This window comes from Eubalaena glacialis, chromosome 11 (genome assembly GCF_028564815.1).
Source record: "Eubalaena glacialis isolate mEubGla1 chromosome 11, mEubGla1.1.hap2.+ XY, whole genome shotgun sequence".
Classification (NCBI taxonomy): Eukaryota; Metazoa; Chordata; class Mammalia; order Artiodactyla; family Balaenidae; genus Eubalaena; species Eubalaena glacialis.
This window is the reverse complement of record NC_083726.1, coordinates 92,242,938-92,267,459: the sequence shown is the minus strand read 5'-3', so window position 1 is coordinate 92,267,459 and position 24,522 is coordinate 92,242,938. Positions and strand designations below refer to the sequence as shown.

The window sequence follows — 24,522 nt, the reverse complement described above, 5'->3', positions numbered from 1 at the left end:
GCTTTTTTGAAAATTGATATCCCCTTGACTCTGAGGCTATAGGAATCTGGCTGGCTTTAGGGAAATTCTCACTGCCTGTTGGCCCAGACAGCGTCTCTGCCACTCTGGTTTAGTTACTCTCACTCAGACTCTCCAGCCATTGCTCCAAGCCTCTGGAGCTTTGACTTCATTCCACACTGGTCCGGCTTCCAAGTATTCCCAGCTCAGCTCCTGGCCATAAATATCCAGGCCCTGTCCCCTAGAAGATCCAGGTTTGTTTTGTCACTGTCATTTTTAAATGATCTCTGACTTCAGTGATGTTCCCTCAAAGTGTTACATCTCCTCGTCTGTTACTTAAACTTGGATTGTCAGCTCTTCTTTACTTTCTTCTCCTCTTGTAAAGTCCTCTGTGCCCTAGATCGTGAAAGTGCTCCCTTCAGAATGTTTGTGAATTTTATTCCTCAAAAGACCCCCAAAGTTTTAACTTCTTCTGACAGATTGCGGATGACTAGAGGTGACTTTTTTTTCCCTATGCACGTTTTCAGGTGGATGACAAGCATTTTTGCTGTTGGTAGAGGTGTTCTAGTTCTTTTTCCATGGATAGGTGGGGCTTAAAAGCTTCCAAATTTATGCAGGAGGTTAGTTTCAGCATTCCTCCTGTTCGAACTAAAGACCATGTCTTCTCTCCCGTATCCCAGGTCTGGGATTTGTGCTCTTTTGTACTGCTGTCTATCAGCTCCTGATTGTTCTTTTGCCTTGAATTTCCTCTAAGTTTTGACACCTGAGGATACCTCATTTTTTCTTAGAGTTATGCTTATTCATATGTTCAATGTGTTTGTAGCATGGGGTGGGGAGAAGAAGTTGTATGTTCCATGGTCCATTTTATTTCGATTCACCATTTTTCTGGCTATTCTCATGATACCTCCTCTATAACCATTTACAACCTCCTTTACTGCTACCGATTGGCTTGCCAGTTTGGTAGGATTGACCCTACCCTCAAGTCTATGGGGGCTTAAGCCAATTAGCAAAGTCCATAACCCTGGACAAGGTTGTTGGTTTAGAGCTGGGTCACATTCACTCAGTACAGGTCACTGAGATGAGAAAAGACATTTTCTGACATACTTGATAAAAGATAGTTACCAAGTTTTAAAAGATACAAGATGGTAGTATGGTAATGTTATTGACCACAACACATATTATAATTTTTATTTTACAATTTTACATTAAATTTTGCTTGATTATGTTTGTTTGATTATGTCAAAAATCACTCAAAATAATGTAATTGATTTATTACCAAAATGTAATATTTATTTACTTTGGACAAAAGGTGCAATTATATGAATAGTTGAAAGCTGTCTCCAGAGAGGCCTTACTTGTTACCTCAAGATAAAAGCCCTTCCTTTATTCTCCATTATATAATGTAGTTTGTTTTCATACCATGTATCACTAGCTGAAGTTGTAAGTTTATTGGATTACTTATTTTGTCTCCTCCATAAAATTTAATCTCCATAAAACAAAGACCTTTTCTCTCCTATTAACCACTATATTCCCAGTGTCTAAAACAGTATATGACGCATATTAGAGACTCAATATTAGTTGAATAAACCCTAACCACAACTCAGAATTTTCCTGGCTAACCTCTTCCCAATCACTTGTTCATGCATCCAAAAAGAAAAGATCATCTCTGTTAATAATTCCTTCAGAAGTATAAGATTGCTTTTTTCCAAGAAGTTACCAGAAAAAGTCTCCTGGGTCTCATTGTCCTGTATCAGAACATGTGACCACCCCTGAGCCAATTACATAGACCAGAATTATGGTCTTCACAAACTGACTTAAGCCAGACAAGACCCATCCATATTGCTGAGGGTAAGAAGAATCCACTCAAATCAATTTGTTAAGAAAGTGAAAGAGGTAGTTCCCCCAAAGAATATTCTGGTGCAACTGCGATGAAAAAAAATGGTTTACACACTAGTATCTCCTACAGCTGTCCACTATACCACCCAACCTTTAAGCAGGAGCTTACATATGACGGTTTTTGTCCAGAAAGGTCAAGTGACTCATATAGGGCATTAACAAAGGATTAACCTAGGACACAGTTAACATGTTAAATTCCCAAAGGGCTAAAATTGGAACAAAATCTCCAACTCCTCTGCCTATTATTTAATTCTTATTTAATTTAATTAGTATCATTTAATTTCTTGGTACACATTCATTCATTCATCAGCAAATATTTATTGATCATCTATCATGTGCCAGACACATGCTGTGCCAGGTCTTGAGGCTAGAGCAGTAATCTATACAAATGAGGTCCTGTTCCTAATGGAGTTTATATTCTAGTGTGAAAGACAGTGATAAATCAATGACCAAGTGCTTATGTAATATAAAGTCAGATAGCAATAAATAAATAAGGCAGAGTAAGTGAATAGAGAATGACGAGTGATATCTTATGAAAGGTGGTCAGAGAAGGCCTCGCTAAAAAGATGCACTTGAGGAGAGACCTGTGTGAAATAAGTGAGATATGAGGATGTCTGTTGGAAGGGAACTGTAGGCAGAAGGAATAGCAAATATCAGAGGCCTTGGGGCAGAAGCATGCTTGGCTAGTTTGTGGAAGAACAAGGAGATAATGTAATATGATAAAACAAACACAGGTTGTGTAGTCTTGGACAAATTAATCAACCTCTCCTAACTGTGGTGTCCTCCTTTGTAACCAGGAGATAGCCTACTTTGTATTGATACTATGGATAAAAGGGGACTATGCGTATAAAGACTCTGCCACACAGTAGGTGTTTCACCAAAGATGATATCTTTCTTTTAACACCCTTCACCTTTCTCATGGATCCAGTCCTCATCCAAGTCATCTTAGGACACTAAATAAACATATGCTCAATTTCCCTTTATAAACCCTTTCAGTTTGAAGGCAACTGCTGCTTTGAACTGTTCTCTGTCCAAACCATGTGGTTTTGTGACCCTTTTGTTCATGATCCTGTTACACTAACCACAATCCACAAAGGAGACTGCAACACGTTACCTTCTTCATGTGGGTGTTTTTTGCTGTTGCTATTGTTGTTTTTTAAGTTAAGCAGATTGTGTGGGTGTCTGATTATATGAGTCAAAGGTTCCAACCAGAATATAAATAAAATCTAGCTCTTGGTCAAAAGAAGCCAGTGTCAATTGGTATAGACCACACCATGTGGTGTACCATAAACCCTTGTAAACTATTGAAATCCATTCTCCATTAACGTTTCCAAAGCTTAGAATATGTTTTCTGTTTGGTTTCTACATTGCTAACTTTTTCTAAATAGCCAGGTCTCACTTTATGCATAAATTTTTTATGTATATGTATTCTGTGTATATATACATATATATCAATATAAGAATATATATATGAATATACATGGGGGTGTATGTGAGTGTAAATAAATAAACTAGTCTAAGAATATTTATTTGACTAGGTATTTTATAAATCCCCTTATGGCACTGGTTTTCAACCTCAGCTCCACAAAATCCTTTCAAGCTATGGTAAAGGGACATGTGAGGAGCAGAAGTGTACGTGGGCTGAGATGTGGGCTTTATGCCATCACTATTTCAATTGGAACTTTGGCTATTATCTATTTTACATAGTTGATAAGATTTCATTTAAATAAAGAGTTCTGCTAAATAAAAAAAAAAAGAATTGTAGATGCTTAGGATACCATAACAAAGCCAAATTGAGATATGCTTGGAGATATAGTTAACAAATTATGCCCAGTTATCAGATGGTGAAGAGAAGAAGACGTTAGATTTCCTGACTTCTTATAGTCATTGTCAGTGACAAGGAGGTGTCCCTTTCTTCTCTCTAATTTATTGTACTAGGCATCTTTAGGTATATGTGGATGAAGTGAAAAAAGGAAAATCTAAATTATTGTGTAATTACTGTGAGAAAAATAGTAGGTTATAACATTAATGGAGTAATGTTCCCAATTAGGATTAATTCTGATTTCCTAGTTTCATTAACAGAGGAACAGCTTTGCCTTTAAGAGTATTTGTCACCCACTGAGTTACAGTGTTTTTTTTTTTAACATTTCAGAGTCAAGATTATATAACAGATTTATATGAACTATTAATGAACAAGGTCTTGTTAACAATAGAATTTTTGTTAAGCTTCTGATTAGAGTTACATTTGCATAATAAAATTTATCTAGGATTCTCTTTTTTAAACTATTAGAATTATCAGTTCTTTTTCAATGAAATTGAAAAAGATCATTTTGTGAAAAATCTGCAATGACTTTCTTAATCAGCAATGTTCCAGCCTGACTACTTTCCACTCTGCTGGCCTCTTCAGGGCATCTTCATTTAAAACAAAGCACTGGTCTATTTCATCCAGGTCCCTTCCAGCTCAAAAATTCTATGATCCTATGAAATGTTGCCTTGTGGAGTTTTCCACATCTCCCACTATATTTACACTGGAACACATCAAGGGAGTGGAGAATTTCCAGTTCTTTTTACTGATTTGTTTTTGTATTTCCTTCCACCCAGATTCTGAAGAAGAGGCTGGGACTTGAACCATGTTTTTCTTAAAAAATAAAAAATTCTAGTCTTAAAAATAGCCTTTCAGAAAAAATAAATTCTTACCAGGAGTTTCCAGGGTTGGGGGTTTTGTATTCACTGTTCTCTACCTTAGGTGCCAAGTTTTCAAAGCCAGGGAAGAAATAAATTGCATGAGATGGTGGATGTTCCCAGGTGGCCCCAACCTGCTGATGCTGATAATGAAGAGTCTGCATTGACTCAGTTTCTGGGAACAAAGCCCACCAGTGAGCTGAACTGTGCAGCATCATTATCTGCCCAACTCGTATTCTGTGCAAAATGGTATTTTAAATTTAGGGTGTGTCTAAGCACCTGTATAGACTCCCTGAAAGTCTCCCTAAAGCCCAGACTGCTCTTTATCATTCCTTTCAACACCCCCTCCCTGATGTCATTCCAGGTGGTTTATCATATTGACCAAAGATTTTTGTTCCCATTTTAAAGTCTTTCTCTCCATCCCAAGTTCTGCCACCATTCTGAATGATGTGAAATGCACTTCTATGACACAAACAGTACACTAATCCCTTGGTGTTTTGATTTACTTATTTTTGTTGACTTTTGCCTTTACTCCATTTATTTCCCACTCTCATGATTACAGTTTGATCCTTTCATCACTCTGGAGGAGTCCATGCCTGAAATCATCAATTCCAATAATTTAACAATAACTTCTGTTCTTCTATTCCTCCTGCTTACTTGCTGTCATTGTGCCTACACTTTAACAGTATCTCTGTATTTTTTTCTCATCTGCTTTCTCTCTGTTTATCCAGACTTTCTCTATCCTTTTCTTTTCTTTCTCTATCCAGTTAGATTCCATAAACCATCACTTTTATTAACTTCTTGCAATATTCTCAATCACCTTGCTGCTTATTCATTTGATCACTGTCTCGTAAAACCCAAGCCCTGGGTTAATTCAGCTATAGCTGCTTTATACTTTTGAATGTCATAAGCAGCTGAAACTGAGTGTTTCCAAAAGCGAACTCATCACCCTCTCACCAACTCTAGCCCCTGTGTTATCCTCATGGTGTCTGCACACCCAGTACCCTACCTATTCAGTTTTCTCTCAGAAAGGGAAACATTACATTAGACGTGTCCACTTCTTCACCAACCCTCATTTCCAATCTATTCCCAGGCCTTGATGCTTTAGCTCCAGTCCTCATGTCTTCATTATCACTTCCACTCACTTAGGCCAGTCGCTCTTAGTCTCTTAGACTTTTACAAAAGCCCCACAATGGTCTCCCTATATTCAGTCTTGGACTTGTCCAATTTACTCTGTACACTGAAGCCAGAATGATATTGTTAAAACACAATTCTGATCAAGTTACTCTTCTAACTGAGACCTTCAATAACTAACTGCTGCAATAAGAATGAAGTCCAAACTGACCAAAATGGCCACAAGATCTTTCATGATCTGAGCCTGTTGCCTTCTGCTGTCTTGTATCTAATCACACTGAAGTTCTTCCAATACCGTGCTCTCCCTGGCTTCCAAAACTTTCTGTATGTTCTCTGCTTAAACACCAGTCTTGTATTCTCTTTTCTCCTGATCCACTGACCTGGTTCGCTACCTGTATTAATTCAGGTAACATTTAGACTTCCCAAATATGCGAAGAGATCTTTCCTCTATTCTCATAGTGCTCTGAACTTTCCTTATCATATGGTTTATATCTTGTGATGTAATGCCTATTTATTTGTTTGTGCCACCTATGCCCCATCTGGGTGAGACTGTAGTCTCTGAGAGGACAGAAACCTTATTTATATGGTTCACCAATAAAACCCCAGAAACTATCATAGCAGTAGAACATTGCAGATACACAGTAAATATTTGTTGTACTAATGGATGATTCAATGGATAGAGTCTATCCATTAATTGAGTCACTCATTCAAAAAATATGTAATGTCACTTATATTTTTAAGTACTTGAAATACAAAATATAATCATCTGGGACACATTGGAATATGTTTCTATAGTAAAGGTAGCACAATAAAGTAAATAACAATAAACAATAAATAATAGCAAACCTTTATCAAATACTGCGTGCCAGTTACTGTTTCAAGTGTGTTGCATGACTTGTTTAATCCTTATAACAACATTATGAAGTAGGTACTATTATTTGCACATTACAGATACACAGACTGAGGCAAATGGAGGTTAAATAACTTCTCTAAGTTTAGGAAGCAAGTGGCAAAGCAAGGATTTGAACTTAAGTTCGATTCAAGAATCTGTGAAATGCCAGTTCTTTAGAGCAATTGTTTATTGGGTTTTAGTTGCTTCTGTGTCTACATTTGTTCTAGACCATTAGTTCCAGAAGTGAAGAGACCTTATGAAGCTCTGGTAAACAAGGGAGGTGTACTGTGGTCCTTAAGGTTTTCACAGTCTCTATGTGGGTGTGTGAAAGGTAGAGAATGGGCAATGCACAAGAAAAAAAATCATGATTGATGGATGTGGGCCGTGAACAGAGCATTCTGAAAGCTCAAAGGAGGTCGTGATTCACTCTGCCCTCAGAAGGTGAGGACTCAAGCAAGACTTTATGAAAACATTATATTTAGCTGGGTTTTGAAGACTAGAACAAAAAGGGTACAGAGGCAAGAGTATGAATGACTTGGAGAAATGGTCACAATTCAGGCTAGTTGGGGCATCAGCTGCTTGGGATATTTTTATAAGCCATGAGGCATCAAAGTAGGTTAAAGTTTTGTGTATTCTGTTAGAAAGTTTCAGTATTATTCTGTGGTACTGGTGAGGCATCCAACGGAACTCTGACTCCACCTCTTTCTAGCTTTGAAACTTAGGTAAGTCACTTAGGCTCTCCACCTCAGTTTCCCCATCATAAAATAAGTCTAATAATTGTGCCTACTGTACAAGGTTTTTGTTGTGATATTTAAATTAGTACTTACATCTAATATATATAGTAATATATATCTAATGAGTGTATGTATATATATATAAACTAGAACAGTGTCTAGCACATTATAAGCACTATGTACATGCTGGTTATTATGATGCTGTAACTTTCAAATTTTTTTAAATGAAATATTATGTGGAATCTATATGTAGAAAACACATTTAAAGAACAAGCAAATACACAAGACATGCTCTGTTAAAGGAGCTCCATCCCCTTGACTGTCCCTCAGTTTGTTGAGTTGCCCCCGTGGTATTTCCTGCGAACCCTACGACTGCAGGAGAAGAGTTTGAAATCCTCCAAGGTAAACCCTAGAAGGAGACCCCTAACTCTAAGGAAAGCAAGGCTTTCTCCAGCCTATGTCTCACTCCTGAAATCCACCTTAATATTTACTAAACCAAATTACAGCGATGTCTAAGAGGCATCTCAAACATGTCTAAATAAAGCTATTGATTTTCTGCCCTTTGCTTCCACAACCAACAACGTCCGTTTCTCTCCGCCTTCCCCTTGTAATAAATTACACTGCCATTCAATTGGTTTTGAAACCAATCCCTAGATTTCATTCTGTCTCTCACCTCATATTTATTCTGACTTGCCTAAAACCTTTCAACCTTATCCCATTACATGTAGCATAAAATTCATACTGGTTAATATGAGCATTCAAAGCTGTAGGTGATTTGATCTGACCCTTGCCTTCTTCTTCGGTGTTGTTTTGCATCCCTGACTGGTTGCTTTTTTTCCTGGAACATGCCAACCTGCTTCCCTCCTCAGGGCTTTTACACTTGACATTTCTTCCCATCTATTTCAATCACTGTAGTAGGGTTTTCTATTATTTGCAAGGGACGAATTTCTGATCTCTGGAACTCCACTGCTGACCTGATATTATAAGAACTAGTCTGTCTTATGTATTCATCACTCCTCTTTTCAACAAACTCTTATGGCTTATAAATCCACCAGTGACAACTGTAAGCATTTATTTGTCCAGAAGAAAGCCAAAGGCCAGATCAGCAAGGGGTTTTGTGATTCACTAGGGAGCCTATACTTCATCCCGGAGACAGTAAGTTTTAAAGCAAGAGTGTCTTGGTCAGATTTGCATTTTAAATAGATTTCTCTGTCACTCATATAGAAGCTAGTTTCATCTCCATTTTACAGATGAGAAGTTTTATGTTTAGAAGTTCACTAAACACACAGAATAATTTTTTATTTGATAAATAAAAATTATAAGGGGAAGAAACCAGACTTGAATCCTGATTTTTTTAACTTCACCCTCACAATTATTCCCTTTATTGAGTGAAAAGAATGGGTTTTATTAGGGTAAATGTCAATTTATTATTTTCTTTAAAATTATTTACTAAAATGCTTACAATGTGCCTTTCTGGGTCCTGGGATTAAAGAAATAAAGAAAATCCAATCCTGCCCCTTAGAGTTCACACTCCTCTTATGATTTAGCCTCAATTTGATTTCCAATAAGTCTAATAAAAATCTATTTCTCTCCCCACTGAAGTGATTTCTTCCCTTTCGCCATTCTTCCCTGGTGTGAAGGGAACACAGAGGCACAGTATCCTTCTGTAACATTTGTATGGAGATTGCCCATGTTTCAGTTCGAGAGTAGCCTGACCATTTTATGGCAGCTAAATTGGGTTGGAACACAAATAGAAATTTGACCAAGAGCTACACTTGACCTTGTTCCTACATCATGAACAAGTGTTCTAAAGATTCTGGTTACACAAACAATCACAAAGTTTCCAAGAGAAGAGAAACTGAACCAATGAAGCTATGAACCTCACCCAAAAGGAGCGTTTGTCCAGAGCACTCAATAGGTTCTTTAATATCAAAAGCTAGGAAAAGAAAACATTTATGCATTCTCAGAGGTTTAAGCATTCTTTCATTGTGTCATCTCTGAAAATATTGCATTAATCCAAAGGGTCATAATAACATATCCTCAAACAATAACATTTTTGGTTTGAGGACTATTTTAATTATAAGAAAGATGACCTTATACAGTGGACAGTATGGGGTCATATAGCAGATGCGTAAGAAATTTAATGATGGAAAGTAATGATTAATAACGCTAAACACAAATAGGACTTTCAGCCTTCTCAAACCACATTCTTTTCAACCTTGTAAGAACACTGTGGTTAAATGGAGAGCAGGTAAACACATGACAACTGAAGAAAACTAAAGCACAGAAGGCTAAATAATTTGTTTAAAGTATTCATGGCTATATATTTCCTATCAAATTATACTCACGTGGTAGACTGAACCAAAGCACAAACTCAGAACACAGACAGATCTAAGTACAGACCTTTTGCGTACTACTTCATTTGTACCTTTACTATTAGATGTCCTAGTAAAAAATAAAGTATGCACTAGGGCTTCTCTGTATCCCATATCTAGGTTCACACTTATTACCTTTTAATTTGTATGCAATATTGTTTTTGCTTGATCTGGCATATAGAGTCAGGAATCTTGAGCCAGAAATTTAAAAGTGATACTAAATCAGCTTTTTAGATATGGCCTTAAGCCCATGTGAAGATTGAATAGACAACTCACGTGTCTTCAAGCTATACTACAGTGGTGAAGATGCCCTAGAGTAGAGAGTCTGAGGTCATGTCTTAACTCATTTTTCCTGTGTGTGAACTTGGGCAAATTACTTAATATTTCCATACCTCAGTTTCCACATATATAAGAACCGTAAGTCTCTATTGTATGAGATTATGAGAATTAACTGAGAGAATACATGGAGAATACTGAGAAAAGTGCCTATCAACACTTGGTTCTCAATAAATGGCATGTATTATTGTAATTAGACCGCCTAACTCTAGTGACTGGTAGTTTTCTTTCCATTTTAATTATTTTTATGATGCTTAATTATTTCTTAAGTGAAGCCACATCATGGCAGCCAGTTTTCAGATATTCCATCTTCTATTGACCTATCTAACTGTCCCTTGCCTCATAGACTTAAGACAGTTGACCATAGTAAAGAGAGCCAAATTTGTTTTAACAAGTAATCTTCCCTTTTAAAATAACTTCAATTTCCTTGGGTATTTATGTTTTACTCTGTTGAAAGAAAAAATCAGACCAAGGCCATACTTGGAAAATATTTATGTATGTTGAATTTTTCTTGATTCAATTAATTCAAGAAACATCAGTTGAGCACCTAGTGGTCCCTATCCTGAAGAAACTTACAGTCCATTAGGGAGAAAGTCATATAGAGAAATAATTCTAGCACGTATTTCTCTCTTAAAGCTGACTTTGAGATAAAGCCTTACATGCAGGTGGTTTATTTGAGAATGTAAACCAGGAAACAGGCGTGAGGGATGGGGGACTCAACAGGGAAAGACCAAAAAACAACTGAAGCCTGTGTTATAAAGTTGGCCACTGCTTCAGGCAATTGTTGTTTGATATTATGGTACTGTCCAAAGAACCTTATGAAATATGTCTCAGAGCTAACTGTCCAGGAGACAAAAGAAAAAGTTATACATTAGCTCCTATATTCCATTGGTCAAGTGTGGCCCCACCAACCTAACTCTCCTGCAGTTTCTGATTGCATACTGTGGGTGTTGAACTAATACCCATAGATATCCCATACTCTGACTTCAGAGAAACCATGGAGCAGAAAGCAAGAGGTACATACCATGAAGCTCAAGATGAGGTATGGTCAAGTTTCAATTTCATGAAGCTTATCAAAATCTGAGCAGATATGGTTGCTACTATTATGGCTGGTGCAAAATGTAGGCTTAGAATATATGAAATTGTACATAAGAGTTGTCTGATACAATCCACCTCCCACATCCCTCAAATCTGCTCAAGCTCTCCATTAAACCCAATATATCACACGGTCTGCTTCGAAGGTGTGGCCAGCTACAGTATCAGCAAAGACTTAAGAAAAGGAGATTAGGTGAGAAAACTGACATCCTTGTTGTTACAACTGACCCCAAAGCAAGAATTAATATTCATTGTCTCCCTCCCCCACTATCCATTTTAGATATTTCTCCCTTTTTTTTTTTGTCAGTACTCCAACTGATCAATACGTCTTGGAGAAGACATGTAGATCATCATCCCTGAGACATCTAAGCCCTTAGTTGTCTTCCTCTTGTCAGGAAGCGAATGCTGTAATTGTCATTCATTATTAACACTGGGCATGGAAATAACAAAAGATGCACCCAGAGATTTCCCTGAGTTCCAGACATCATCCTCAACTTAGGTAGAAACAACCTTGGCTCTCCCTAGAAATCAGACTAATCACTGCCATCTTTTTAGTCGTTTCATTCTGTGCCTGCTATTCCGATGGCATGTAGAACCAATGGAATTCTTACTCTGTTCTCTGGTAAAAGCTTTTTCTCCCTAGGAACTAGAACCTCTGATCAAGCAGAAATTAGTGTTATGAAGATAGCACAAATTCCACAAGTAGCATCTGAAAGTGATGGTGAGAGGGCCTAATCCTACTACCATCTCTTGGTTGTTTGACCCATCTAGTCTGCCTGTTGAAGATATAGCTCCCACATACATACTGCTGATTCAATATAATACTGTATCCTAGAGGACAGCACCCCAAGCCAATGATCGGCCAGTGTTAGCCCCAAGCTGGCACCTTAGTTGAGCTTTTAACTGGACATTCCACCATTCTAATATGTCATCTGCATCAGGCTGCTGAGATACGTATGGGTAAGATGAGTAGAGTTCATTGCCATGCACCCAGTGTTGTACCTCTTTTATCGTAAAACAGACCATTTGGCCCGAACAATATGTGTAGGGTATCATGCTGATAGATGACTTATTCTATAAGCTCTCAAATGGTGGTGCTGGCCAAGGTATTATGGGTAGATAAGGCAAATCCAAATCCAGACTAGATAATTTTGTTAGAGATAAATCAGTGCACTTTTTAGGGTAGAAGAGATCTGATATAACCAATTTGCTTTCAAGTAGATGGTTGGTTGTATCATATTAGCAGCCCAGTGTTGGCCTCTTCACTGGCAGATTGGACATTCAGCCATGGCAATAGCTAAATCAGTCTTAATTAGAGGGATCCTGTGCTTTACCCATGCATAACCCCCATCACTGCTGCCATAGCTACCTTAATGGATCCTCTGTGCAATGATGAGGAGCCTGAGCATAGAAACTAGCTGAAATCTACTGTATTATTTGGCCTGACTGTTGATTGCCTTCTCTGTAGTGGATTCTCTCTGTGGGCACTAATGTTAATACAAAGTCCTCACACAAAGTGTCCATTCCCCCCAAAAAATCTATCTTCATGCTGCTTCCTCAGATCTCCTTGTCCTGGATCTTGCTCCTTCCAAGTTACTGGCCATTGGTCAACACTCCATTTGCATCCTTACCATGAGCTCCACAAAAGGGATGCCAAGTATACCACTCAAAGATTTTCCCATTTGGTGGATGATCCCACCACTATCTTTCAGGACATCTCTGAGTGGGGCTAAAGTTCTGAAGCATTCCAATTAAAGCTAGAATATGTTTATACACCCATCTGTGAACTAGTTCCCAGTTTCTCCTACTTCTACCAGTTGGCCTTAGGAAACCTTCTGTGAGGTATACTGTGAGTTGAGGAAGAAGCATTCCTACAATAAATGTGGGTGTCATGAGAGACCAGGTTACAAATTCAAAGAATTTACTGGTGCCTCCTGGACCTGTCCAGGCCCAATCTCAGATATGTACAATGCATTGCTGCTGTGTCCATCCAGTCTTGTAACCTCATGGGTCTGATACTATCCAGGTCATGATGAGCATCTTGGGTTTATGGTAACTTGCTTGGTGCCCTATGACATGAAACTTGGTCTTTTCTAGGGTCCAGTACAACACAAGGACCTGTTTCTCAAATGATGGGAAATTCTCTGCCAGAGAAAACGTAACCTTCTTCCAGATCCCTAGAGGTAAAAACTGTGAGTCTCATAACGAAGCCTGCCAAAACCCCACATTTTAATCCACCATGGGATATTGTATTCATTATATAAGTGCTGCATATTACTGCATGACAAAATACTCTAAAACTTAGTGGCTGCAATTATTTTACCTTCCAACTATCATTTATTTTAAATCAACTGTCTTTGTCTCTAAGTAATTACACTAACTAACCCATATTTCTGGAAGCAATAGTAGTCTTGATATTGCCTGATTCCTTGCCCATTCTAATTTATATGGGATGGGATTTGAAAGGTAAAGACATGAGACTCTCTTATGCATTCAGTAGTAAGTCATTTGCTGCTATGTGACCAAGTTTAGCCAGATGGGGTGGGGTAGCTCGACTCTTCCTTACAGGTATGATGTGTTCCTCTTTTAGTCCAATACAACAGGTTGAATGTTTGTCCCTCCTGTGAGATTTTCATCTCTGCAAAAATGGCTGCTAATTGTAGTTCAGGTATTAACCAAAACATATTTTCCATTCAGAAGTATCCAGAGCTGGGGAATCCACCCCAGCTGATGGGGTGATAAATAATTCTAAGTAACAGATTAAAAATGACTCCCCAGAGAACTGCTTATACCCATCAATAAAGTGATTCAATTTCTTAACTGTATATCCTTGGGTCCCCATTTTCTCTTGTCCTACAACATTTCCCATGTAAAGCATGCTTTTTGTAACTAGAGGTCAAACAGGAGTAGCTTTCCTCTCAAATATCACAGTCACTCAGATTCCCTTGGTTGGAACTTCACTTTCTGACCAAAGTGCAAAAATAAACTTAATTTCTGGTGTCTCTTCACTAGCAATAAAATGATTAACAAAACTCTTTGACACTTTGCTGTCAATCTATACATCGCTTTTAGTCCATCTTCCTATTTTCCTAGGCTCTATATCTATCATCCTTAAGTACCATTGATAAGTTTTCCCCCATCACAGAGCACAATGCCTTTACCACTTCAAACCAAGGATGACCTAGTAACCATTTCAGACACAAAAAGTTCATTTTCATCTCTTTTATCATCTGTATTAGTCTGCTCAGGCTGCTAGAACAAAAAGTACCACACTGAGTGGCTAAAACCACAGAAATTTATTTTCACAGTTCAGAAGACTGAGAAGTCCAAGATAAAGGTTAGTCAAAGATCTTTTCAGTCATTCCACTCCTAACACTTATGGCACTAGCTTATGCTCACGGGATCTTATTTAGTAAGTTATTTATGTAACCACATTCCAGCCATGTGACCAGCCTCAAACATTGAAACCCCCCCACCATGTTCTACTAAAATCAGCTGCAACGTCATAATTGGTAAATCCAAATATTATTATTATACAATGCTAACAAGTAATTATATCCTGTCCTCAAACAACTCACAGACTCATGTTTGCAAAGTACAATTCATCTCAATTAGTAGATTCTGTGGCTTTGGTCAAGGATCAGCACTATTCTTCAAGCAACTCTAGAGATAGGCATGCAATCAATAGCATGCAATCCAGTCTAGCTGAGATTAACCCATGCTATACACTAGAAATCAGCCAACTTTTTTTGTAAGAAGTCAGAGAGTAAATATTTTAGGCTTTGTTAGACATATGGTCTCTGCTGCAACTACTAAACATAGCATAAAAACAGCCACAGACAACATGTAAATAAATGCACATGACTGTGTTTCAATAACCGTTTATGAACAAAATTAGGCAGTGGATCAGTTTTAGCAAACAGTTTACGGCAGGCCAACCCCTGCTATATACCATTCCTTCTACTCATATCTGTACCTCCTCTGAATCCAACACAGGTGAGCATCTTAGTACTCGTAATGCTATAACTGGCCAGCAGTTATAACCATCCTAGAGGTTATCACCTCTCCACTTATCATCAGTAATGCCATCTATAATTGCTTCTCACTGGTGAGCGAACCATTTCTATAATCCAATTCTGAGAATTGTCTTTTAAGGACCACTTCTGTGCCAACTCTCTTACTTTGGGCTCCCTGAAAGCAGAGGCTGAGACAAAGACTTGGACAAGGATATTTCATTTAAGATACAATCCCAGGATACAAGAGTGAAGTAATGGGGAGAGTGAGACAAAGAAGGAGAAGAAAATATGAGAGCATTATCAAAGTCTCTACTGTGGGTAAGGAGATGTCAAGAGACGCATTCAAAATATTTACTAGAATTGTCACTTAATGGTATAAAGAATGGGAGGTTGTAATCCTTACATACCAGCTCACATCCCATATTTGTTGATGAGTATTAACTACTCTGAATTTCTGGACCGAGCTTGTGCATGGACCAAGCTCATCTTATAGGCTCCTGCAGAGTTAAAGAAAGCCCTGGAGCAGAAAGTGAAAAGGCACATGGTGCACTTTGGGGTGGGATGCTGTCAGTGAAGGTGACTCTAAGGTTGTGCTGAACGCTCATCACAATTATGGCTGAAATCAGAGGTGATCCAGGGGAAGTGACCCAGGGTGCCACAGGTATAGTCAGATGGCACAGCAAGAATTCACTTGTAGCACTAATTAATAACCAACTCAATAAACAGAAGCTTCAGAGAAGTACTGAAGGGGAGTGGGGTGACCTCACAGGCCAACAAGGTAGAAAAGCCACTCCACTCCAGGCCAGGGGGCCAAAGCTAAGACCAAGAGTCTAACTGGGTTTCACCTCTCATGTCACAATGACAGCCAATTGTAGGATACAAGGCTTTAAGCCACTAAAAGTGTGAGTGCCTACTGAACTACTACACTAAGAGTGTGAGTACCTATGGAACTACTGCACTAAAAGTGTGAATGCCTATAAAAGTGAAGAGTGCCTACTATTCTCTCAACTGTCTCCATGAAGCCATATGTGCCATATATGCTCAGGCCTGTCCTATAGCCCAGAGGCACTCTGCTCAGCCAGTGCCAAACGAGCCAGCCCTGTAAATCAACACCTACAGCCTTTCTCCTCTTTTATGCTATAGAACCAATAAACTGCTGCTCAGAAAACCTGCTAAGCTCCTGCTTCTATTTTATTTCAATTCTACTCCCAAAGAGCCTCAGGATAAATATGAGATGAGATAAAGAGAAAATTAAAGAACCTCTGTTATCACTTTGATATACACACCTAAGATAAGGTAAAAAACAAACCAAAAAATCATTAAGAATAAGATACACATTCCACATATATGTGTTAATATACGATATTTGCTTTTCTCTTTCTGACTTACTTCACTCTGTATGACAGATTCTAGGTCCATCCACGTCTCTACAAATGACTCAATTTCGTTCCTTTTTATGGCTGAGTAATATTCCATTGTATATATGTACCACATCTTCTTTATCCATTCATCTGTCTATGTATGTGGAATCTAGAAAAATGGTACAGATGAACCTATTTGCAGGGCAGGAATAGAGATGCAGACATAGAGAACAGACATGAGGACACACGGGGTGGGTAAAGGAGGGAAGAATTGGGAGATTGCGATTGACGTATATACACTACTATGTGTAAAACAAATAGCTGGTGGGAACATGCTGTATAGCACAGGGAGCTCAGCTCGGTGCTATGTGGTAACCTAGATGGGTGGGATGTGGTTGGGTGGGAGGGAGGCCCAAGAGGGACGGGATATATGTATACTTATAGCTGATTCACTTTGTTGTACAGCAGAAACTAACACAACATTGTAAAGCAACTATACCCCAATTTTTTTAAAAAAAGAAGATACATAGTGTAATTCTATGTTAAAAAAATTTTAAACCCTATAATACTAAATAGAAATGTTTAATTGTTCTATAGCCATGTTTTAAAATATTACATACTACTCAACTCATATTTTAAAAGTATGAGGATAATAAAAATGATCACAGTATAAATGCAAGTGTGAAAAGGCAGAGCAGAAAAGTGCATATACTTTTACTGAGTATTCATTTCAGATGAGTAAAGTGGTATATATGTTTTTCACTATAGACTTGACCGTATTGTTGAGGACCTTCCAAGAAGACTGTGATGAAGTGGAAGGATATTGTTCACAGGAATGATCACTTATAGAAGATTGAGCCGAGGGTCATTGCTGGTGGATTCCCAGAGTCACAAGCCTCTGAGATTAAGGAACTAAAATATTTTGTCCTGGCCACGACCACAAGCGAGAGGTAATGAATGCATGAAGCCTCAGCTGACTCAGAACTAGGCACTTCTGAAGTGTCTACCTTACTAATCAGAGTCTTTTGGGTACAGAATAGATGATAGTATAGGAGCATGCTGATTTGTTATTCTAAATAATGTTGGGAAAACTGGGGCAGTCTTGTAAATATAGAAACAGAAGTAATAAAAGTCTTTCATAACATAGGAATGCAACTAGCAGTGACTAATGTCTTGCGGTTCTTTCTAGGATAATAAAATGTAATGTCTATGGAGTTTGGCCTGAAAATGATTTCAGCTATTTCAGGAACACAGTCTTGGACAATTTGTTGACACCCTGGCAAAAGAAGATCATTCATAAATCATTAAATCAGTCTTCAGAAAGTAAGGAATCCTGAGTTTTTGAAATAAAGACAGCATCACAGATCTGAGGGGAATCCAAGCCTGTACAAGAGGAAGAACTGAAATACAAAATGTGTAGGTTAGGATTTTGAAAAGAGATTGAATGGAAATTTTGTAACTGGAAAATCTCTATTTGTTGGGTGGAGCTGCAGAAGGCAGTTTCATTTTGGATTCTTGGAGTGATCTAAGATGTCTGCCCTTTAATTTGGTTTTTTCCAGCCTTCTTTTTGGGGGCTCACACAGTCTCAAAGAACTGTCAATTGCAGAGGGGTAAATTAGAAGCCCTACACTTCTGAAATTTATTGGATGGAAATTCTCCTTCACTTTAGTTAGGCTTAGCATCCCTTTAATTCAAGAACAGTTTTGGAACTTGGTAGAATCTTTAGCAATTGTTTTATTCCTAGCTCCTGAAAATCATTGAATTCTAGGTTCTGTGGGTGAGAAATAACTACATCAGACACATAACAGAAAGGAATCTATTTTTTTTAAATGCAAAGCCTAAGTCACTTGAAATTTTAAAGTGTCAGGATATATGTGCTCCAAAGGGAGTGAAAATTGAAAATTACCATGTATTTGTATTAAATTTTTTTAAAAAATTGATAGTCTCCCAGTGATATTTTGTTCATAATTATTTTATCAGACTGTCTCCAATTTAGTGCATTGGCAATGTCTTTAGACTTCAACAGGACTCAGGAATAACATGTCTTTGTATTAACCTCAAAACCATTGAACTACAAATAGTCCTCTGATCCATGGTTATCTCTTATCTTTTGACAGAGTGGCTCTTCCATTTAGGGTGGATCTTTTTTGAGTTAATTTTCAGTGAAGGACAGGCAACATTAACTATGAGTCTTCTTGGTTAGAGCAAATGACATACTGAAAAAAAAAAACCAGGATATATTATTAATATTATATAGAAACAGCACACTTTTATTAAGTCATCTACTCTTTTGGCAAAGAAAGAAGAATCCAATTTAACTACTGGCCATCAACAGATGGAAGAGTTGCTACAATAAAACCAACAAACATCAGTCATAACAAGTAACCAAGGTTAGCAATTTAGCTCTCTGAGGAAGTTAATGAAATAAATTACTGACCATCGTATATTTTAGTGCCCAATGCTCAGACTTCTTGTTTCCTATCTAGAATACTGTCCTTCATTTATTATTTTCCATGATATCTCTAAAATATAATAACAGCAACAACTCAAACACAAAATGTCAAAAGTGAGCTATTCCCCCCAAAATATATACATACCATTTGGTGATGGCACTAGAAGGGATTTAGGAAATTTTCAGTTTGTTCAGGTCAGTGATTTTTCAAGGCACAGTATTACTCCATTTGTTAATTTATGCTACAAATTTATTCTATATTTATTTTACAAATAGAATAAAATCTAAGCAAATAGATTAAAAATGAAGTGCCTATAATGTGAAAGTTGTCATGGAGGGTACTACAGAGATAGCTAATTGTTACTCTCTGAGATAAAGTACCTTATGATTTCATAGAGCTGTTAACAAAATATGTGCCATCCTAGGTAACATATGTTTAGTGACACAAAGAGAGATGAACAAAGAAGGGAGTATTTGAAAATGGCACTGACCAATGAGCAAGATTTCAGTGGACAGCGAGGGCTTTCTGGGTAGGACATACTCTGAGCAATCATGTAGAAGTAAGAAAGTATAAAGCATATTTTGAGACTAGCAAGGAAGTCACCTTGGTTTCTATAGGAGAGTAATAAAAGATGAGCTAGGAACATGTATTGGTTGGTAGCTATTCTCTTGAAAAAAGAAGCAAAGAATCCAATTCAACTACTGGCTACCAGAGGAGTAGAAAACGTGTAAACTGTTGTGATGGGTTACATATAAGGATTAGTTCTGGACAAAACTCCGGATGAAATTTGTCTTTGGTTCCCACACTCTACCCCCTTCAGTGTTCTAAAGCTTTCCTTTAATCCTCTTTAAAATCTACTTGTAGCTCCTCACTTCATGGGTAATTGCAAAATTCTGGTTAAACTCTTCAATTGTTACCGCAGAGATTTTATATATGTAAATTAAGAGTTATTAAGAATGAAACAGAGAATTCAAGCATAAATCATGGATGAAGAAGAATTAGGGAGGGTATTAATAAGCGTTCCCAAATTCCTAAGTTCAGTTACCACGTGTAGGGTTAAGGTTTGCTCTATTACCTGGGACTTTAACCTTTCAGGTAGAATTTTTCTTTCACATCTGTGTAAATCTTCCTGGGAGTAAAATTATAGCTGTGTAGAAGATGAAAAACCTCATTAAGGAAGAAGTTCTCAAGTACCTGGATCAGAAGGGAGTGGGAGCAAGGCACGCCACAGAAAATTATAAAGATGCAATTCCTATTGCTACAGCTCCCTCCCTTAACCCCTCTCTTATGTCTGGATTAATTTAAGGCTTGGAGAAGAGTCTCAGTTTTCATCAAAATATACAGTAATCAAAGCCTCACACATTCTAAGTTATCCAGACTAGCTTAGAAATATCCACTTCACAAGGAAGCACATTTATAATCATCATTCATAAGTAATACTAGGAAAGGGACAAACAATTATTGAGCACCTTCTATGTACATATGTTTTGCTATTAATTTTACATATATTATCTCATCATTTTTATATAACTTTGAGAGATAGCTTTTTTAATCTTCACCAGACTTTCTCGTGCCTCTTCTAGTGAAGAATCTGAGAGTCAGTAAGTTAAGTGACTTGTCCTTACTCTTTTAGGAAGAGGCAGAACCAAGATTCAAACTGAGTTATGCTTATGTTTTTTTCATTACCATAATGTCTCCTTCATAACTTTAAATCTCTTGTTGCTTTAATTCTTTACATGTATTTAATTGCAAGGTAGTAGAAATTTTAAAACTATGTAAATCATAAGATCTTTAAAAAAGAAAATGAAGATGGAATATCATGTAAACTCAGTTTCCAAACTTCAGCTCTTCTTGCTCCAAGTTTCTTACACAAAACCAATATTCTAGTTGCTTTATTTTCCAAAAGAATTGATATTGACATTTAGTTCCTGATATTTCAGGTCACAAATGGTTCATTAATCAATTCAATGAAATTTAGGGACACGTGCCGTGGAAATCTGTCTTTGAGAATGAAATTTGTGATTCATAGAACTTATTTTAGAGCTTAATTTTGAGATGGGGAGACTGAGCTCCTGAGAGTTTTGGTGAATAGCTACAGGTCCCAGAGTTACTTCATGATATAACTAGGTTATAACAAGTTTCTTGGCACCTGCAGTCATACTGTTTTCATTATGCTATAATTCTGGGTCTTCTACTTGCTGGCTATGTACCTTTGGCTATTTAAGCTCTTAAACTATTTTTTCCCCTTCTGTCAAAGGGGATGATAGTAATAATATCTTTTGTGGATGTATTGTAAGAGCTGTTCCTTTTCCCCCTCCAAAACAACTTGTGATTTTGATTGGGGAGTCACCCTCTCCACATGGCTTTAGTAGCAACCCCTCTCTCAGAAGTGTATCCTTAATAGTCTAAATCAAGCTTAGGAAACCATCCCTTTGTCACTAGTTGATATGGGGTGAACATAGGATATAATTCTGACCATTGATTCTCCAGAGGACATCTGCTGAGGGAATAAATCTGCTAGTAAAATCTTATTACAACTTAAGAAGATATTACCAAAAAGGTGAAGGAAGAAAATTACAGTACAATATACTTTCTTAATATAGACACAAAATTTCTTTTTTTTTTAAACATCTTTATTGGAGTATAATTGCTTTACAATGGTGTGTTAGCTTCTGCTGTATCACAAAGTGAATCAGCTATACATATACATATATCCCCATATCTCTTCCCTCTTGTGTCTCCCACCCTCCCTATCCCACCCCTCTAGGTGGTCACAAAGCACCGAGCTGATCTCCCTGTACTATGTGGCAGCTTCCCACTAGCTATCTATTTTACATTTAGACACAAAATTTCTTAACAAAATATTTCACAAGTAAATCCAGTAATATATAAAAGGAATATTACATCAGGTCCTAGTGGGGTTTATCCCACAAATGCAAGATTGGTTGGATCTCTGAAAATCAATCAGTGGAGTTCACCATAATTAACACAATAAAGGAGTAAAAACATCATTTCAATAGTTGCAGAAAAATTAGCTAATGAGTTCAGCAGCTACTCATGAAAAAAGCTCTCGGCAAACAAGTATTAAAAAGAAACTCCTCAATCTAATGAAGGACAACTACAAAAACTGTACAACTAACATTACACATAATCGTAAAGTTAATTCTTTACCCCTAAGATCAGGATGTCCATTTCCATCACCCCTCACTAAGTATTTTTTGAAATGTAATTCTAAAATTGTAATAGAAGAATAAGAGAAAGCAGGCATGTAGACTGGAAAAGAAGAAACAAAACTGATGCTATTTTCAGACAACATCATTGGGCATATAGAAAATCCTAAGGAACCTACAAAATAATTTCTACAACTAGTAAGATTTAGAAAGGTCATAGAATAGGGACTTCCCTGGTGATCCAGTGGTTAAGAATCCACTTTCCAATGCAGGGGACTCAGGTTCGATCCCTGGTCGGGGAACTAAGATCCCACATGCCAGCAGGGCAACTAAGCCCACACACCACAACTACAGAGCCCACGCGCCACAACTAGAGAGAAGCCCATGCTCCCCAACGAAGAACCCTGCATCCCGCAGTGAAAGGCCCCACATACCGCAGTGAAGATCCCGCGCACTGCAACTAAGACCCAGTGCAGCCATAAATAAATAAATATTAATTTAAAAAAATAGAAAGGTCATAGAACAAAGGTTAAAATATAAAAATCCATTTTAGCCGCCGTCACCTCCAGCATTCACCGCCATGAAGCTGAGCGACAGCGTGCTGCAGAACTTCCATGTCGCCAAGGTGTTCCGCGAGAACTCGGACAAGATTAACTGCTTCGACTTCAGCCCCAACGGCGAGACGGTCATCTCGAGCAGCGATGACGACTCCATCATGCTCTGTGACTGCCAGGAGGGCAAACCAAAGAGAACCCTACAGTAAGAAATATGGCGTGGACCTCATCAGATACACTCATGAAGCAAACACAGTCGTTTACAGCCCTAATAAAACAGACGATACTATCCGTTACCTGTCCTTTCATGACAACAAATACACCAGATACTTTCCTGGACATAGCAAAAGGGTGGTGGCCTTGTCCATGTCACCTGTGGGTGACACTTTCATTTCTGGGTCTCTTCACAAGACCATTCGGCTCTGGGATCTCCAGTCTCCTAACTGCCAGGGTCTCATGCATCTACAGGGCAAACCAGTTTGTTCTTTTGATCCAGAAGGATTAATTTTTACTGCAGGTGTCAATTCTGAAATGGTCAAACTTTATGATCTTCGCTCTTTCGATAAGGGGCCATTTGCGACATTTAAGACACAGTATGATCGGACTTGCGAGTGGACGGGAGTTAAGTTCAGCAGTGATGGCAAACTCATCCTCATCTCCACCAATGGCAGCTTCATCCGTCTGATCGATGCATTCAAGCGAGTGGTGATGCATACACATGGGGGTTATGTCAGCAGCAAAGCCGTCACACTGGAGGCGTCGTTTACTCCAGACTCACAGTTTATTATGATTGGTACAGAGGATGGCAAGATCCGTGTCTGGAATGGAGAGAGTGGTATAAAAGTAGCTGTGTTGGATGGCAAACACACAGGCCCCATCACCTGTTTGCAGGTCAACCCCAAGTTCATGACTTTTGCCAGTGCTTGTTCCAACATGGCCTTCTGGTTGCCCACCATCGATGACTGACCTGCATGGTGCTTGGCGGTTTTCTGTACAGCGAGGGTGGCCAGTAGGAAAAAAACTCAGAGGGAACTAAGATAATAGTGAGATTGGATCATTTGACTGGGCTGGAGAGCAGCCTTCCACATGGCCTTCCCAAGGATGTGCTGCACATTTGCTCAAAAGAAAAATATTACTTTGCCAAGCTTCTTCAAAAGGACTCTTGGTGAAGCAGATTCAATCGGGACTCAGATTTTCCAGCTGTCACTGCACCGAGCTCCTCCAGAGGAGTGACCAGACTTGTGATTAGGGTATAGTGGGGTCCTCAAGACACCTTCAATTTTGAATGTATTTGCTGCTGAGGAGTCGGTGAAGTTAATTCTGCACATCCCTTCTCCCACCCCCATAAATGCATAGGAAGCCGCAGTTCTGGTTTTGAGATGCTAGGGCAGCTCAGTTCCCCTTGCCCTCACCCTGCATGTCTTGTTACTGGGTCTCCCTGTGTCATTGTGGCATTATCCACAACCATCATGTTACTTAGGTGCCAAACATTTACAGAAATGTCTCCATATATCTTAGGATCAGAAAGGGACAGATAACAGAAAGACTTTGCTTGCCAGGAAGCCTTGCAAGTTAGTCATGTGAGGGTGGGTGATCTGGGTGTGCCTCAGGCTCTGGGTGTTGGGTTGGAAAAAGGGCCAAGAGTCTGAAAGGGAGGGAGGAGGGGTAGCAGGTGAGTTCCTAGGGCTGGGAGGTTTAACAGCAGCTTGATGTGGTGCCCTGTCATCAAAACAAACCTACAGTCCTTCTGGGTGCCTGCCAAGTTTGGTTGTATACAAAAGCAAGGTGGGCATCTATTTTGGTATATGAGCTACATCACGCTTTCC

General features: G+C 38.4%; 1 protein-coding gene across 1 annotated transcript; it reads left to right on the top strand.

Annotated features, from left to right (window-relative positions):
* The first annotated feature begins 22,722 nt into the window (after nucleotides 1–22,722).
* LOC133101133 (WD repeat-containing protein 82-like) lies at nucleotides 22,723–23,766 on the top strand. Its single transcript, XM_061205779.1, is given in 2 exon segments — nucleotides 22,723–22,895; nucleotides 22,897–23,766. Coding segments are annotated over 2 exon segments (939 nt in total). The 3' UTR covers nucleotides 23,663–23,766.
* The last annotated feature ends 756 nt before the right edge of the window (nucleotides 23,767–24,522 follow it).